At 35.2% G+C, this 17,535-nt stretch overlaps 1 protein-coding gene across 3 annotated transcripts in view; it reads left to right on the plus strand.

Moving 5' to 3' along the window:
• The window catches only part of Gpr155 (G protein-coupled receptor 155), a 43,444-nt gene that overhangs the window by 22,589 nt on the left and 3,320 nt on the right, over positions 1 to 17,535 (plus strand). For all 3 annotated transcript variants that reach the window (XM_076866864.2, XM_076866863.2, XM_076866865.1), the window contains exons 10-15: positions 657 to 867; positions 6,956 to 7,060; positions 9,934 to 10,070; positions 12,065 to 12,160; positions 14,254 to 14,318; positions 15,920 to 16,057. In XM_076866864.2, coding sequence (XP_076722979.1) covers positions 657 to 867; positions 6,956 to 7,060; positions 9,934 to 10,070; positions 12,065 to 12,160; positions 14,254 to 14,318; positions 15,920 to 16,057 — 752 coding nt within the window. The remainder of the gene's footprint in view (positions 1 to 656; positions 868 to 6,955; positions 7,061 to 9,933; positions 10,071 to 12,064; positions 12,161 to 14,253; positions 14,319 to 15,919; positions 16,058 to 17,535) is intronic.

Raw genomic sequence — 17,535 nt, forward strand, 5'->3', positions numbered from 1 at the left:
CCTATCAAAAATATAAATTTCAGAAAACAATGTGTCTGGGAAAAAGTGTACTTGAACAGCTATAGAGTAGGAGACTTATGAGCTTGCTGAATTCTTCAGGAAGGCCCCAAGAATGTGTTTTTAAAAACCTCCCTGAAGATTTTCATTTGTTATCCTTTTTTTTCCCTGCTCTGTAATTTTGAATTTGAGTTTTTATGAGAATAAATAAGATATACATGTAAAGGACTTTGACTAGTGCTGGCATATAGTTACTGCTCATAAGTATTAGCTGTACTTATTCATTTTTACTATCATTATCATAAATTTCTCAACTGAAGTATACTTGAACTACATAAGCAAAAATTCAAAATTAAAGTTATAACAAACTATTCCAATTACTTGTAAAAGAAACCTGTGGCTATGTTAATCAGCTGCTGTACAACAAAGCATCTAGAACACTTACATGATTATAAACAGACTCTGATTTCTCTTCAAGTACATTCCTTATATGCTGTTACCCATTCTTAAGAACCACTGTTCTAGAGTATTTACAACTGTGCAGATGTATTTTCCATCAAAAAATGCTCTTAATGCATTCTGCTAAAGATTATCAGGTGGGATTGTAAAAAGTGGCCTAATGTCTTTTTTTTTTTTTTTTTTTTTTTTAACATCGTCAGATGATCACCACAGCAGTCACCCTGTTCTGCAGCATTCTAATAGCTGGTATATCACTCATGTGCATGAACCGCACCACCCAAGCAGGACACTATGAAGGTTTTGGTCAGTCTCAGAGCCACAAAGCAGTGGAGCCTGGAAACACTGCTTTTGATGAGAGTCCAGCACCAACAAATGAACCAGAACTTTTTACAAGTTCAATACCAGAAACAAGTATGTTACATGCCTTTATAGCATACATCCTAATTATTTTGCTTAAGAGAGGGTCCCTGAACTATTCTGAAAATCATAGGTATTTGCCAAATTAAGAACCTGAATCACAGTCAATAATAGGAAGAGTTTACAAATTATTTCTGAAAGTATGTTTTGAGGACAATCTTTTGTTAAAAATGTAGGACTTCCTGAGACCTGAGAGCTTAGAAAGTTTAGAAAGAAGTCACAATGGAAAGGAATATTCTTCCTAGAAATCTACACACATATATATGTTATTTTAACAACACTTTATCAACAAAGTGAGCTAAAGGAGGCCTACTAAGAGGCTGGGTTGATAGTAGAAATTAGGCATCTGCAAACTAGAGCACAGACCAAATCACACCCACCATATAAAAATGATTTTTACACTTTTAAAAGGTTGAAGAAAAATTAATAAATATTTTGTGACTACTGGAAATTATATGAAACCTAAATTTCATGTCTGTAATTTTATTAAAACAGCCATGCTTATTGATTTACACATTGTCTATGGCTGCTTTCATGCTGTAATAGCAGAGTTGAGTCACTGCATCAGAGACTGGCTTGTAAAGCCTAAAATATTATCTAACCCTTTATGGAAGATGTTTGCCCATTCTTGGTATAAGTAAAAATATGATCCTAACTAGTATATGTGTTAGTAAGAGTCAACAAGTGTTACAGGATTTGTTTTAATTCATGAAGGGAAGTTGGCAATAGTGTATGCATTTTGGATGCACTGATGCATGTGGAAAGTTCACAGATAACGGACATTGTGCTCAGAAGAATAAATGATGGTTTACAATATTTTGTTTAGATAGCTTGTGGAGTAGAAAGATGAGTAAAGTATAAGAAGAAAGAGTGACAACAGAGATAGAAGATAATTTATTCATCTTCAAAAGGAAGAAATGAGAAAGTTTCACTGCACAGCACTTTGTCATGAACTGTGTTAGTGCTAGGAATGTTGCATTTAAAATGCTGCCCACAAATCTCACCATGTAAATTTCCTTTCTTCCTTCCTCACCTGTTCCAAACTGGAAGTATATAAAAGAGTGGTTAAAAACTTACCCTGGAGCCATATTGCCTGTGTTCAAAGCCTGACTTCATGATTTACTACTGTCTGATCTTGGGCAAGTTCCCAGTATTTCACTTTCTTTATCTAGTAAGAATGTGATTGGAGCCAGGTGCAGTGGCGACCTGTAATCCTAGCGGCTTGGGAGGCTGAGGCAGGAGGATCCCGAGTTCAAAGCCGGCCTCAGCAACTTAGGAAGGCCCTAAGCAACTCAGTGAGACCCTGTGTCTAAATAAAATGTAAAAAAGGGCTAGGGAAGTAGCACAGTGGTTAAGTGCCTCTGCGTTCAATCCCCAATATCAAAAAAAAAAAAAAAAAAAAGAAAAGAAAAGAAAGAAAGAAAGAAAGAAAAAGAATGTTACTGTATAAAATGAGTGAACATGTATAAAGTCCAGCACATAGTAAGTATGAGTAAATAATAGCTATTATTATAACATTTTATTAATTTTTTTACAGAATTTTAAGTGTACTCCAGAAAAACTAAGATATTTTGTAAGACAAACTATGGCAAATCAACTCAATTGTATTGAAACAAAGAGAGTAACTCAACAAAATTATCAAAATATCCAATAATATGAAACTTTTCCATTTTGAATTAATATGGCTTGATGAAGAGCCTCCCAAGAGGCACACAAGAAAAAACACAAAGATACAGGGCAGATCCTGTTTTCTGAAGACAAGACATCCTTATCCAGGAAAAACAGTTTCCTGTAGTTCTCCAATATCACACCCCTGTACAAAACCCTCTGAGCAGGGTCCAGGCACTTGGATTTCTCCTGTTGGAAAACACTGTGGCTACATCCCTGAATGTCAATAATCCCAAGGGCACTCACATGCAGGTGTAGGGACCCCAAGACTCTGGAGGTATAGGACCAGGTACTGATAACATTTTTTATTATGATTATTACTGTTATTGTTATTTTTGGTACTAGGTATTGAACCCAGGAGTGCTTCACCACTGAACTATATCACCAGTCCTTTTTACTTTTTATTTTGAGTCAGAGTCTCACCAATTTGCTGAAGCTAGCCTCAAACTTGCAATCCTCCTGCCGCACCTTCAGAGTCCCTGAGATTTCAGGTATGCACCATTGCACCCCGCTTATTATAACATTTCATTATAAAAGGAAGACATCAAGGTTTAAGACTAGCCTCAGCAAACTAGAGAGCCCTAAACAACTTAGTAAGACCCTTTCTCAAAATAAAAATGGCTAGGATATAGATCAGTGATAAACTGTCCCTAGTTAAATCCCCAGTACAAAAAAAAAAAAAAAAAGACATTCATACAGTAAGGAATTCAAATACAATTACAATTCAAAATCAATTAAAAAGGAATTCAAAGACAATTAAAAGAGAAGCTAAACTCTTCCCCTCCCTTGCCCTTGGCTCTACTCCCCAGAGTTATTTTATGGTTTATTTATCACCCAGAAATTGTATTCCTCTTTCTCCTATTTATTTATCTACATGTAGAATCATACAATTCACAATGTTCACAACTTCTGCAAAGGTAATGAAATATGAGATAACAATTTTTCTTCTTAGATAACTGTAAGAAATTCAGTAAAGCTTGAACTCAGGGTACATATGGGGAAGAGATCAAAGAAAGTTGGTAAAGTAAGCAGATACAGAGGGCATTCTGTGTCATCGGAAAATATGAAGGTTTTGTCCTATAAGTAAAGGGTCCTATTAGTAGATTTTGCAATAGGCTAGGCTGGATACAGGGCAGAGGGCTGTAGGTGTGGGATGGACCGGATAGGTCAGACTCAGAAGCTGTACTGATGGACTTGCAATCAACTGGACTGGTGAGAGCTAATGGAGAATCTGAGAATAACTTCCAGAAATCTGGTTTTAGTGAATGTGTGATCATTCTTCAGGCCTTCCAGGTACATCTCTTCTGTTTCCTTCTCAGGCAGTTTAGCCATTCAGAACAGGCAGTTCTCCCTCCGCAGGGTCCTTCATCTACACCTGACCTTTATTCACCACTGTGGCCTCCAGTCTCTCTGCTAGATTCTTGTAATTCCTTCTAAACTGGGCTGCCTGTCTCCCATCACTCCCTGCTCCAGTCTGTTTTATATGAATTGGCAAAATCTTCCTCACAGAGCTCTGGTCACATAGACTCCTGATGTAGGTCTAGGAGGACCCTGCAGTTGGACATGGTTCACATTCCTGTACATGGTGCTCAAGATCTTCCACAATCCAGCCATGCTCTGCTCTGGCCTAGTTCTACCCCATCTCCTCTTCAGCTTTCCCCTCTCTCCACTACTGAGCTTTCCATGCTTTTCCCCAAAATGGCATTCATTTTATTATACCTCTTTTCTATTATATTATATTATACTTCCTTTATATATATATATAATATATATCTTATATATAGTATACCTCTTTTCTATTATTCTTTTATACTTCATGGCCTTTAAACTCAAGCTCACTAATTTCTTTCTTAGGTAATTCATGATTATATCAGAATTTCATTCAAGTTTCTTGACCACTTTTTCCTTTTGAAAACTGAAGTTCAAGGATTGAATATTTAAAAGCTGACTTCTATGGGCCTAGAGTACTGTTCTGATCATGCACAACTTCTTTTCCTACTTTACTTTCTTGAAGAATCTTGCAGGTATCCTACAAACCCATATTTTGATTGTTTTCTGACAGAGCTTGAAGACCATTCCACCTACAGCTGGCTGTGTCTTTCTTTTCCACAAGTGTTTTAAAACTGGCTACCAAAGGCCAGAAATCTGTGGGAATTGCTGAACTAAGAGTCTTAGGCCCAGAGACTTTTGCTGCTACTTTACCTATTATTTAAAAATAGCAGATGAACTGTATAATAGCTTTTCTTTAAATCCATTATTATCATCTCCAGCAAGAAAATAACTTGAACCTATAGTATAAATAAATGGAGAGCAAGATGATAGCTATACCTTATCTAAGAAACCTTCTGTGATGTTTATACTTCCCTCTTATCTCACTATTTTATAATTGCTTTTTAAGTTGTTTATATAGCCCACTAGACTAGACTATAAGTGCTTTGTCTAATTTGTCTATCTGATAGACTGGCTGGGTGTGGTGGTGAAATCCCAGCTACTCAGGATGTAGCAGGAGGATTGCAAGTTCAAGGCCAGCCTCAGCAACTTACCAAAACCCTGTCTCAAAATAAAAAATGTTTTGTGGATGTAGTTCAGTGGTAAAGTGTTCCTGAGTTCAATCCCTAACACTGAAAAGAAAATTAGCTGATTGAAACCTTCAAGTTTCTGAAGAAGTATGGACTAGATAATGTATTTTCTTTTCTATTATCCTTTGGTTCTATTTTAACCTTGAGATAGCATCGTTATCTTAAATTTAGCAAGGCCATTTTAGACTGCAGTTTTGTTACTTTTAAATACTTTTAAGAACATCATTGAAGAAATTAAGCATGTTGTCAATGAAAGGCTTTTCTTGGGAATTATTCATTTTTCTAGCATATTAAATTTTAATAGTTTGTCATTAAAGTTATTATTCAATTATAATCCATGTCAAGGAGCACCATGTCTATATAAGTGTGAAAGGTTTTAAAGAGCACAGTGTACAGTTCTATGACTATATGGAAGAAAAAATTACAGCTCTATAACAGATATCTCAGTGTGATTTCTATAAGCCAACCTGCCTATAAACCTGCAAGAGATTTTCAGCAGTATATATTTGAAAGAAAAACATATATCATTGTTTTTACTGCATCATCTAAATTAATAGGAGACAGATTCTTGAAAGAAGTGATTTCAAGCCTAACTTAGAAAACAGGAGAGGATTTGATCAGCCAAGGTCTTTTATTGTTTGTTTGTTTGTTTTAATTAGTTACACATGACAGTACAATGATCTTGACATATACAATTGAATCAGATGGGATATAATTTCTCATATTTTTAAGTGTACAGATTGTAGAATTACATTGGTCATGCAGTCACTTATATACCCACAGCAATAATAATGTCTATTTTATTCTGCTGTCCTTCCATTCCTCCCTTTCCCCCCCCCATCACTTCTCTCTACCCAATCTAATGTGATACAATTCTTTTTTTTTTTCCCCCTCACATCATCATATCTGTATTCTGTATAACGAAGGGGGTCTCCTTCCCTCTTCCATGCAATTCTCCTTCTCCCTCCCTTTCCCTTCCACCTTTCTTCCCTAACTAGAGGTAATTTTCTTCTCATGCTCTTCCTCCCTACCCCATTTTGAGTCACCTCCCTTATATCAAAGAAGACATTCGGCATTTGTTTTTTTTGGGATTGACTAACTTCACTTAGCATAATCTGCTCTAATTGCCATCTATTTTCTGCAAATGCCATGATCTTGTTATTCTTTAGTGCTGAGTAATATTCCATTGTGTATAAATGCCACATTTTTTCTATCATTCATCCATTGAAGGGCATCTAGGTTGGCTCCACAGTCTAGCTATTGTGAATTGTGCTGCTATAAACATCATTGATGTGGCTGTGTCCTTGTAGTATGCCATATTTTTGAGTCAGCCTAGGTCTTGATGGGACTTGTGGAGGGTGTGAAGAATTGTCCTGAAAGAAGGAAATGCTTTTTGTTGCTTAGGATGGGTAGCTGGCTAGGAAAAGAGGCCAAGTCATAGGCAGCTATCAGTTTAGACTGAGTTTGAATTTTCCACAGTTACCAATAGAACACTAGTATGTATTTTTGAAAAGTGATGAAATAAAAGCTGTGTTTTAGGAAAGTGAATTTTTAGTTCCCAAAATACAGTAGAATTAAAATAGCAATGAATAAATTTTTTCTTCTCTCATATAAGAAGACAATATATAAGGATGATGATCATTCATCTGACATTTTTTAAAATGTTAATATTTGTACAGCACATTTGAATACTTTTTGATAATTGTCATGTGAAAATATTTTCATGGAGGCAGCATGAGTAGGTTTTGGGTGGTTTGGTTTTGTTTGGAATTTCTTGAACTTGTCCATTTCTGTTGTGGTTGGGCTCTACTCTCACATTATTTTTCTATATATAGGTTGCTGCTCTTGCTCCATGGGAAATGGTGAATTACGCTACCCATCAATAGAGCCAGCAGCAAACACAAGCACCAGTGGGCCTGTGACTCCTTCATTTGAGAAAAGTAAGTGCCCTGGGATATGAGGAAGGGCATAAGGAACAGAAAAGCCCTTGTCCTGCTGTGTCACGAAACCTCTACATAGTATTTCATCAGCAGCTGTAACACTACAGAACACTATTTGAGAACAGATTCTCAAATAAAATAGGAAAAAGATGTGAATAGAATAATAATCGTGTACAGAGAACATTTATTTTAAAAAGATAAAGTTCTTATAGTATCACATGCATGTGCGCATGCATGCGTGTGCGCACACACACACACACACACACACACACTTTCCAATAAATTTAACTCAAGAGATAAACCCAAGAAATATGCCCTAAAAGCTATTATTATTTTGGCCTTTTTTCTTATTTTAGAAGCTGAGACTTTCCCTTATCACCAACCCTTATGACCAGGACTAATTAATTAGTGCTTAATTATATTGTGCTTTAAATATAACTTCTTTAAAAAAATAAGAAAAACAACTTTAAAAGTAATAAACTTTTGGCATGTAAACTAAGAGACTAAATCACTTTTTTTCTGAATTTTAAATTATTTAAAACTGAACATATTTATATAGAATTGGAATTGCAATGCACTTTCAGTTGATTTTGCTCTTTGTGATGGAGAATCTGTCAATTACATTATTGCAAAAGGCATTTTTAAAAGTTTTTTTAGTTATAGATGGACCCAGTACCTTTATTTTTAATTTTAATGTGGTGCTGAGGATCGAACCCAGTGTCTTCCACATGCAAGGCGAGCACTCTACCACTGAGCTACAACCCCATCCCATGGCATATGTCTTTATATAATAAATGTTGGGAGGATTATAAGAAATCATGGGTGCAAATACATGGTGAATGCTCATTAAATGTAGTACTGGCAACAGTTGTTATTCAGGTGGCATTTATATTTGTCTGCTATCTGTTGGCTAGGAATGAATCTTAAATAGTAGTAGAACTTAGGTTTCCATAGACAGAAATATCAGATTATCAGCCTTCATTAAATTCTCTAATAGGAAATCCATTCTCGCATTCAGTTAAATTGTCTTAGTTTTTATTTATGTGCTTCTTTTGTAAAGTAGTGTTTCTTTATGTCCCAAGGCTTTCTTTCTTAATTTTTTTCTCTCTATCCAATATAATAGTAAAGTCATTTTCTGCTTCTCAAATTATCCTTAGTCTTTCTTTAACTATCATTTTCTTCATTACTAATACTGATTCATGAAAACTTTTATACTATAGGGACTTTCAAAATTTTCTGATCATGTTTTGTAAAAATCATATTAAAAGAAAGCCATCATATATGGACTTCATCTAACCATATAATTTAGTATCATTCCTCAGCCTGAAATTTAAAAAAAAAAAAAAAAAGAGCCTAAAGGAAATCAAACCATAGACAAATGAGAATTTGTAGAGCTTTACAATATAATTTGTCCCCCATCCCCTGCTGTTGCACAAAGGCAAAATAAATATTACATTTAGATTGCTAAATGGCAACAATGTGGGAAAAGGCAAATGAAAGACTATTAAAATTTATTTTTATGCATTTTAATAATGTGTGTACATAATATTTTAAAACCAGGTTTTTCAATAATATATATACACACATATATAAATATAACTCAAATTTTCTACACATAGTTATTATGTTAGCTTTCTATTACTGTGACAAAATTCCTGAGGTAATCAGCTTAATAAGGAAAAAAGGTTTATTTTGGCTTATAGTTTAGGAGGTTTCAATTCATGGTCAAGTGACCCAGGTGCTTTGGGCCTAAGGCAGCACAGTACATCGTGGTGGGAGCATGTGGCAAAGAAGCTGCTCATCTCATGGCAGCCATGAAGCAAAGAGAGAAAGAAAGGAGGGGCTGGAGTCCCAGTATCTTTTCTTCCACTATGCCTTACCTATCTCCTAAATGTTTCACAACCTCCCAACAGTGCCTCAGACTAGGGACCAGCCTTTAATACTGGGTATTTGGGGGACATTCAAGAGTCAAACTAGAGCAGATATATACAAATAGTTATTATTAAAATAGAATCATACTACAGAGATAGTTTGGTGACCTACTTTCTTTTTACTTAGCAAGACTGTAAACTTTCTCCCTACCATTAACTATTATGTTAGACAACATTTAGTGATTGTATATGTCCTTTCCCAAAAAGTGGCCTTAAGAAATAGAGATTTTTATTTTTAGGGTAAGAGCTATAAAATTGTTTTTTAATCTTTAACTTATATAAGGTTGTATGTTGGAGTAGGCATGTATTATGTAAAAATTTTTCCTTTTCCTTTAGTACCATATACAAAGTGGAGCTGAATGGAAAAACAAGTTTCTTTTGAAAGATCCCTCACCCCTATTTTAGGCCAGAAAAGAGTCAGTTCTGTGATTTGGGTTTGGTCTCATATGTGAACAAAACATAGCATATAGACCTAGTTGATACCTTGTAAGACCTTTTGTAAGGCAGATTTTAAACTCAGAAAAGGCAGGAGTTAATTGTAAATTTATTTCACAGTTAGTCAAAATAGTGTATTCATGACTACTATGAAGATTTAATGCAGGTGAAACATGAGTTATTAATTTAGCCTTTTAAAATTTTATGTATAATTATAAAACATATATTAATATATAATTATATAACAAATTATATAGATAGAAAACATTGGTGAACGGTATAAAAGGGAAATATTACATACTAGTGGGTTTTTTTCAGATAAAAACACTCTCCAACTAAAACTCCTAAAACAACATGACGGAGCTTTCCCCTGATTTCATCGAAATTACATACTGATTCTTAGCTGAATGTGCTTTTTTGTTGTTTCTCTTAGGAAGTCATTATAAATTTAAAATGCATTCAAATAAAAAGCTCTGATTACAAATTGTTGTGCTTACTGTTTCATAGATGATCACTGTGTGAGTCGCTGTAACTCCCAGAGCTGCATATTAGCCCAGGAAGAAGAACAGTATCTGCAGAGTGGAGACCAGCAACTGACTCGACATGTCTTGCTGTGTTTACTTCTCATTATTGGCCTATTTGCTGTAAATGTTTCTCTGGTTTTGTTTGGGACCTCTTTCTTTAAATGTCTGGCAAAGGTTTTATTTAGGCATCTGGGACTGAAACTTAGTTGCTACTTTTCAAGAGTAGAGTGGCTAGGCTATCTAAATTCTAATCTAGTTTAAGTGTTTTTTGTTTTTTTAGTTTTTTTGGTGGCAAGGGGAGAATCATTCATATTACTCTGTTGCCTAAGTGTTCCAGTAGCCTATTCTATTAGAATTACTTATTCATTCTGTGCTCTGAATGTAAATTTGGTAAAATCAGATAGATATCTCCATCATGTGTCCAAGGGCCAGTTATCCCTAACACGCTTGACTGACCAAAGTGGACAAATGCCTACATTATCTCTCACAAGATATTTCTCATATAAGTTAACTTGAAAGAATAAGATTTAATTATGGAAATCAACCTAACTACTTCATGCAGTAGGGAAAAAAGGAAAAATGCCCATCAAATTACTGACATCTGGGGCTGGAAATGTGGCTCAAGTGGTAGTGCGCTCGCCTGGCATGCGTGCGGCCTGGGTTCAATCCTTCAATCCTCAGCACCACATACAAACAAAAATGTTGTGTCCGCCAAAAACTAAAATATATATATATAAATTCTCTCTCTCTCTCTAAAAAAAAAAAATTACTGACATCTAACATTTTTGTGGGGAAGGGGGTGCTAGAGATTGAACCCAGGGTTATCACACATGCTAAGCACAGGCTCTATCACTGAGCACCACCCCTGGCCCCTAGTTTTGAATTTTTAACACATTTTTCATGGTTCTAATAATACATATATTTATAACCTGCTTTTTCACTTATGTCAAGCATTTTCAGAGTGTCCAAAATTAATACTTTAAATGGCTCCCCAGTAAACAATAGAGAGCTATATAATTTACTCAACCACTTCTTTATGAATTGTTCCTAACTTTTCAAAATACTCTAAAAAACATCTCCATGCATTATATTTTCTAGTGATATATTCCCAAAGTTGAGAAACCTGGATCAAAGAGAATAAATATTTCTGTGATTTTAGACGTATTCTTCTAAATTGTTTTTCAAAGGGTAGATAGTATAGATTTATAAAGTGCTCTCACCAATATTGAATATTGTAATTTTGGGGGGAGGGTTTAACCCAGATGTGATTTCTACATCTCCACCCTTTTATATTTTATTTGGAGATAGGGTCTAGCTAAGGTTTTATTTGGCAAAGGTTTTATTTAGGCATCTGGGACTGAAACTTAGTTGCTACTTTTCAAGAGTAGAGTGGCTAGGCTATCTAAATTCTAATCTAGTTTAAGTGTTTTTTGTTTTTTTAGTTTTTTTGGTGGCGAGGGGAGAATCATTCATATTACTCTGTTGCCTAAGTGTTGCTGAGGCTTGTCTTGAACTTGTGATCTCCTGTCTCAGCCTCCTGAGCCACTGGGATTACAGGCATGCACCACCGGGCCCAGCTAGTTATTATAATTTTTTAAAGGTAGTTTAAGTGTAACCTGCCTAGAGGTGGAAGATAGGCCATATAACCTATGAGCCCTTTTCACACAGAATGCTTGTTACATAGTATGATATCAGCCAGCTACACTTTATCTGCTGTTTAAAGACAAAAATTAAAAAAAAAAAAAAGAAAGAAATGCTGCCAAGAATTCCTGCTTAGTGATATAATTATTTTCATTGTGTAGAACTAATTTTAAAATCAGTCCTGTCTTAGGCTAGTCGGCAGTCCTGGTATATTATGTAAGTCTCTGTATTATGGCTCATGTCTTCTTGCTTCAAATCTGATCAGAATAGATGCTGTTTGAAAGACATCTGTCAGAAGAAGAAGTTGAAACCTCTTGTTTGAAAGACAAAGCCTCTGTATTCTCTCAGTGTTTTTCCCTTTAGTCTTTCCCCCCCTAATTATTAGGTAGAAAAGTTATTGTACTGTGCTCTGGATGGAGAGAAATGATTAGCATGCTTCATTTTAAAATACTCTTTTTTTTTTTTCTTTATAGAATCTTTCCAGTTGTTTATGGTGGCTATTCAACCAAGAGCCTGGAAGACTATATGTTGAGTTACAGTTTTTCTGTGCTGTGTTTAACTTTGGCCAGGTACTTATTTACTGAAACTTTGAGGGGGTTTTGTCTTCCTGGATGAATTGAATGCAGAGAAGGGTATGCGGATGTTGTTGTTTTCTTCTAAATCAATAGGGTTTAGTTTGTTTGCCAGCTGCTGGTATACATGACAGCTGACAGCTGCTGCCTGTCTTCTAGTAGAGATGAATTATTATATTGGTTAAAGTCATCAGAATGTACATTGAGTGTTCCAACCAGCAATACCAAATAATTTTTTTGCTTTGGTTTTGAGATAAAGAATCATAATTTAAGCAGGGACAAGAAGTCCTAAGTTCTTTTTAAACTTTTTGTAATCTTAAAAACTCACTTTGGGAAAAATAATTCACCTTCCCTTAAAGAATTTATCCCCTTAGATGGACAAATGTTATTTCATTTACATTTTGAACAACAGATACTTAAATCTTTACTTTAAAATCATGTGGTGTGTAAATAAAACTTTAGTCAGGGGTAATACTTGTCTTTCCTTGATAGTTATTTGTGTGCCAAAAATTGCTAAGCATTTTATATTCATTATCTCATTTAAACATCACAATAATACTTGCAACATAGATGTTATCATCCCCAGTTTAAAACATGGAAAACTAAAATTCCATGAAAAAGTGATGTAAAAGGTGCTATTGTCTATGTTCATGACACTATTAAAATACATATTTAACAATATGTTTTACATATTGGAAAATATTTTTAGGTGCAAATTTCAAAATTTGATCTTTTCATTAACTGTGGGTGTCGGGGGGGTGGTGCTGGGGATCAAACCCAGGATATTGCATATGCTAGTCAAGTGCTCTATCACTGAGCACATCCCCAGCTCAGCCCCTTACTTTTTAATTAGATAATACTCATCCCTCATCCAGAGATTGATATCAGTTTGAAAAAATATTGTATTTGAAATCAGTATGTTGCCTACTAAATGTAAAATAATTTGCCAAGAGTTAGTTAAGACTTGTCAATAAATGCTCCTGCAAGATTTTTCCTAACATTAATTTCTTGAAGTATTTCCAGTTTGTTTTGCCATTATTGTGGGAAACAAATGGTTATATCTAAAGGTACAAATTACCTCGGTTATTTGTGTCAGCTTATTACAACAAATATGAACTTCCCAAGATCTACTTGATAACTATATCTTACATTGTGATATTAAGATCTGACTTTGTATCCAAGAATTATAAAATACTAGATTGAAAAATCTCAGTCTTCTGTGGCATTATGCATTCAGAAAGCCAATTCAAGCTTAGCCCTCCTAGTCCTGGGGCTGAGAAATCTTCATTGCACAGCACTTTGTCATGAACTGAATTAGTGCCAGGAATGCTCCCACACAAGTAGTTCAAGGGAGTGAGAGACACACAAACCTCACTCTCATCCAGTCTTCCTCTTGGAGAGGAGGAGAAAGATATTCCCTTCTGACTGCTTATAGTTTGGGGTAAAGAAAATCGGGCCCTTTGTATAATGTTATATTGCCTTCTCCATCCCACCTTCCACCAACCTGCACCTCAGTATGCTTCACAAATGGCAGCTGAGCTCCCTTTCTCCCAGGCAGTCCTAAATTTCCTGATCTGTGGCTGATATCTGGTGCCAGTTTGCCTTATTATTCCAATTCCTTCAAGCCCTTTCCCTAACCGCTAGCCAGTATCACTTCACATAAATTCTGTTCAGTTATTATTATTGGATATTTCAGCACTTGTTAATTATGTAATTTATGAAGTTTCAACAGAAAAACAATAAATACCTAAACACAGTGGGAGTTTTTTTTCAAAAACAAGAAAACAAAGACATATAATCCTTAAATATTTTCATTTTTCTTTAGTAAGAAGTCATAGGAATGTGGTTGCTCAGCATTAGTTTTTATCACCCATCATAATTAGGACAGAATGATTGGGAAGAGGCAGCAAACATGTCTGGTTCCAGGTACTGAACTTTAGAGTACCTGCTTTGTATGCTCCATTTGAAATGTTGCTCTAATCACACTATAGGTTTGCCTCCTCAAGCACTAAATTTGGTGACTTCCTTAATTCCTGCTCTTACAATTTTATTGCTGCATTCAGAAAAAATAATTTTGTTTTCTTCCCTAGGGATTTATTTCCTTTGGAATCTTTGGATTGGACAAACATTTAATCATCCTCCCTTTCAAAAGAAGGTAAATTTAGTTTTGAAATAAATCTCTATATTCCTAAATTTGATGACAAAGCCAATATTAAGATACTGATATTTTTATACCTTTAAACTGTTAGACCACCACTAAACACCATATAAGGGTTATCTGTTGATTCCCATAGTTGTAAATAATTGCAGAGAAAATGTTGGAAGAACTATTATAAATGGAGCAATATAATTTTCATTTTAACAAAAACTGATGGACTCTGATTTCGATCTATGCCATTAGCTACATAAAGTTAAATAAAACTTGAACATGTCTTTAGAAAGGGAAGTAGTAAGTGGTGTTCCCCCAAAGGTATATATTTGATTGTCTTTCACTTTTGACAACAGGATTCCTCTATCAAACTAACTTATAGAAAACTCAATTTTTCTTTCTAAATTATTTTATTGGCTTAGTAAAGGGCTTCTTTGAATTAAGATCAAGAATTTTAAAAAGTAACAAGTATTGCAACTTGTAAGTGGGAGGAAAAGGCAGAGGGACAAATCTTTGTACTTCATTTGCTTTTAAAGTCAAAATTAGTAGAAATTAGAAGTGCTGATAGAATTCATCCTACCTGCTCTATGAACAGTGCCCCAAAACAGTATCTCTTCTTCTTTCTTTCTTCTCCTTCAGCATCAGCATCATCTTATTCACTAAGACTTCACTGTTAGGGTCATAATCATTTCATGAAGGAAAAGCATAGTAAGAAAGTTATTGAACTTAGTTATCAGCTTCATAATGTGAACTACTCAACAGTTCTATTGTGTGGGCTGGCCAAAACAAAACCAGTCTGTACTCCAGAGCCCAGTATTTGCCTCTGTGATACCAAAATTTCAAAATGATTTAGTAAACTATTTGATCTCTAAGTTATCTTTGTGTTTCAAAACAGTAAAATGCAGGAAAATTTCTTAGTAAAAACTGAAATGAGCCAAAAATGTCTAGAGGATTTATAAAATAATTAGGTTACTCACCCAGCCTTCTGTGAAAAGGAAACCAAATGCAGAATCAGTTGTGTTGTAGATGAGATGGGAAATTTGGTGACTGGCTTTGGAACAGCCATTTTGATGGAGCAGAAAGGATTCTCTCTCCATGCTTTTCTTTCCTTAAAAATAGCCTCCTTCGGCTGGGGTTGTAGCAAGTTGTAGAACACTTGCCTAGCACATGTGAAGCACTGGGTTCAATACTCAGCACCACATAAAAATAAAAATAAAATAAAGTTTTAGAAAAAAAACTTTAAGGAAGTGAATAATTTTTTTAAAAAAATAGCCTCCTTAGTCAGGCATGGTAGTACACATCTATAATCCCAGCTCCCTGGGAGGCCTCAAGTTTGAAGCCAGCCTGGGCATATTAGTGAGAATCTGTATCAAGACAAAAAACAGTTCTTAAAAAGGGGCTGAGGGGCTGAGGATATAGCTCAGTTGGTAGGGTGCTTGCCTTGCATGTAACAAGATCCTGGTTTCAATCCCCAGGACCACAAAAAAAGGTGGGGGGCGGGGGGGCTGAGGATGTCACTCAGTGGTAGAGCATTTGCCTAGTTTTAACAAAGTTCCAGGATCAATCTCCAATACGAAAAAATAAATTCCTTAAATTTTGGTTTTCAGACTTGAATTTCTATGGAACAATAAAGAAACAGCAGAAAACAGAGATTCTCCTGTTTCTGAGGAAATAAAAATGACCTGTCAACAATTTATCCATTATCACCGTGACCTCTGTATCCGTAACATCGTCAAGGAAAGAAGGTAAGCAAATTACCATTGCAGATCCAAATAATTGTATTGTTTTTGGATTTTAATAGGCTAATCGTTATGGGTCAGTATATAGTAGCATATGAAAGAGCCATATCACTTTGATTTTAATATTTTAAAATATCATATGACTTCTGATTTCTACATAAAATGTGAGAACTTTAAAACAAACCAGAATGTGGTAGAATATTAACATTCACTTCATGTTGGCCATTAGTGTCTCTCACAAAGCTTTGAAATACATTGGATTCAGAAGTGGTTTTATATTCCCATTTTCTAGTGTTATATTGTTTCATATTACTAATGCTGTTGCCAAGAAAACAAAATGAAGGCAGGAGTGGTGGCACACTCCTGTAAGCCCAGCAATTTGGGAGGCTGAGGCAGGAGGATCGCAAATTCAAGGCCAGCCATGTTAATTTAGTGAGACCCTGTCTCAAAATTTTTTAAAAAGGATGTAGCTCTGGGGTAAAGTGCCCCAGATTCAATCCCTGGTACCACAAATAATAATAATAAAATTTCTGCCTCTTAATTAATTCTGCTGCTTATATTTCACCCCAAGTCCTAATCTTCCTTTGGTCTATGACATTATATCTTCAAGGTATGAAATATACTGCAGCAGGAAATGATCAACTTTGAATAAACAAATTTGTAGTGTAAATATTTTTGGTTGTCATGAAAGAAAAATAAAACATATGAATGTAACATGTGTATAACTGAAAATTATATAGGATAGTTTGTTTGCACCTATTATGCCACTATATTTAATATACATGCAATTATAATCAGAAGGTAGCCTTGGTTAGATGGTGGAAAGGGGAAGCATTTGGGTGTAAGTTAATACTAGAATTCAACTCCTGAATTGAAGTTTCTTGGCTGTGTGACAATAGGCAGGTTCTAGCCTTAGTTCTTAATTCTCTAGCCTTAGTTTTCCTTTTCTTTAAAAATTTGACTCTCAATATTGTTTGAATTAGGTGACAAAATGTCTGTGATATGCCTAGCCTAATGATAAACTATGGAGAAAAGTTAATGTTCTACCCTTAAAGAGCTGAGCACAATTATTTCAAGATATTATCCGCATCAACAACTTAAAACTGCTTTTCAAAATTAAAAAAGAAAACTCTGTTGTTAGCTCTGTCAGGCCTGTTGTGCTTGCCAACTGTCGGGAAGTGTAGCTCTTACTATTTGCAAGGATGCAGGCTGCCTTGGCCCCAGATGGTTGAATGGGCACCAGCTGGTAGTGTTCTGGCCTGTTCCCTGTCCCTTTCCAGACTCTACTGCCTATACAACATCATATTCTCTGACACTCTGTACATTTCCATGGTCTTTTGTTACAGCTGCCTGATCACAGTCTTCAAGAAACTATTCAATTGGTGTCTGGGACAGAAGCCATTAAACTATAAATTAAAAGCCAACAAACAGGAAGAAGGCTCAGACAGGGGTTGTAACATTCAGGCTTCTGTCAAAATGATGTT

This window comes from Callospermophilus lateralis, chromosome 9 (assembly GCF_048772815.1).
Source record: "Callospermophilus lateralis isolate mCalLat2 chromosome 9, mCalLat2.hap1, whole genome shotgun sequence".
Taxonomy (NCBI): Eukaryota; Metazoa; Chordata; class Mammalia; order Rodentia; family Sciuridae; genus Callospermophilus; species Callospermophilus lateralis.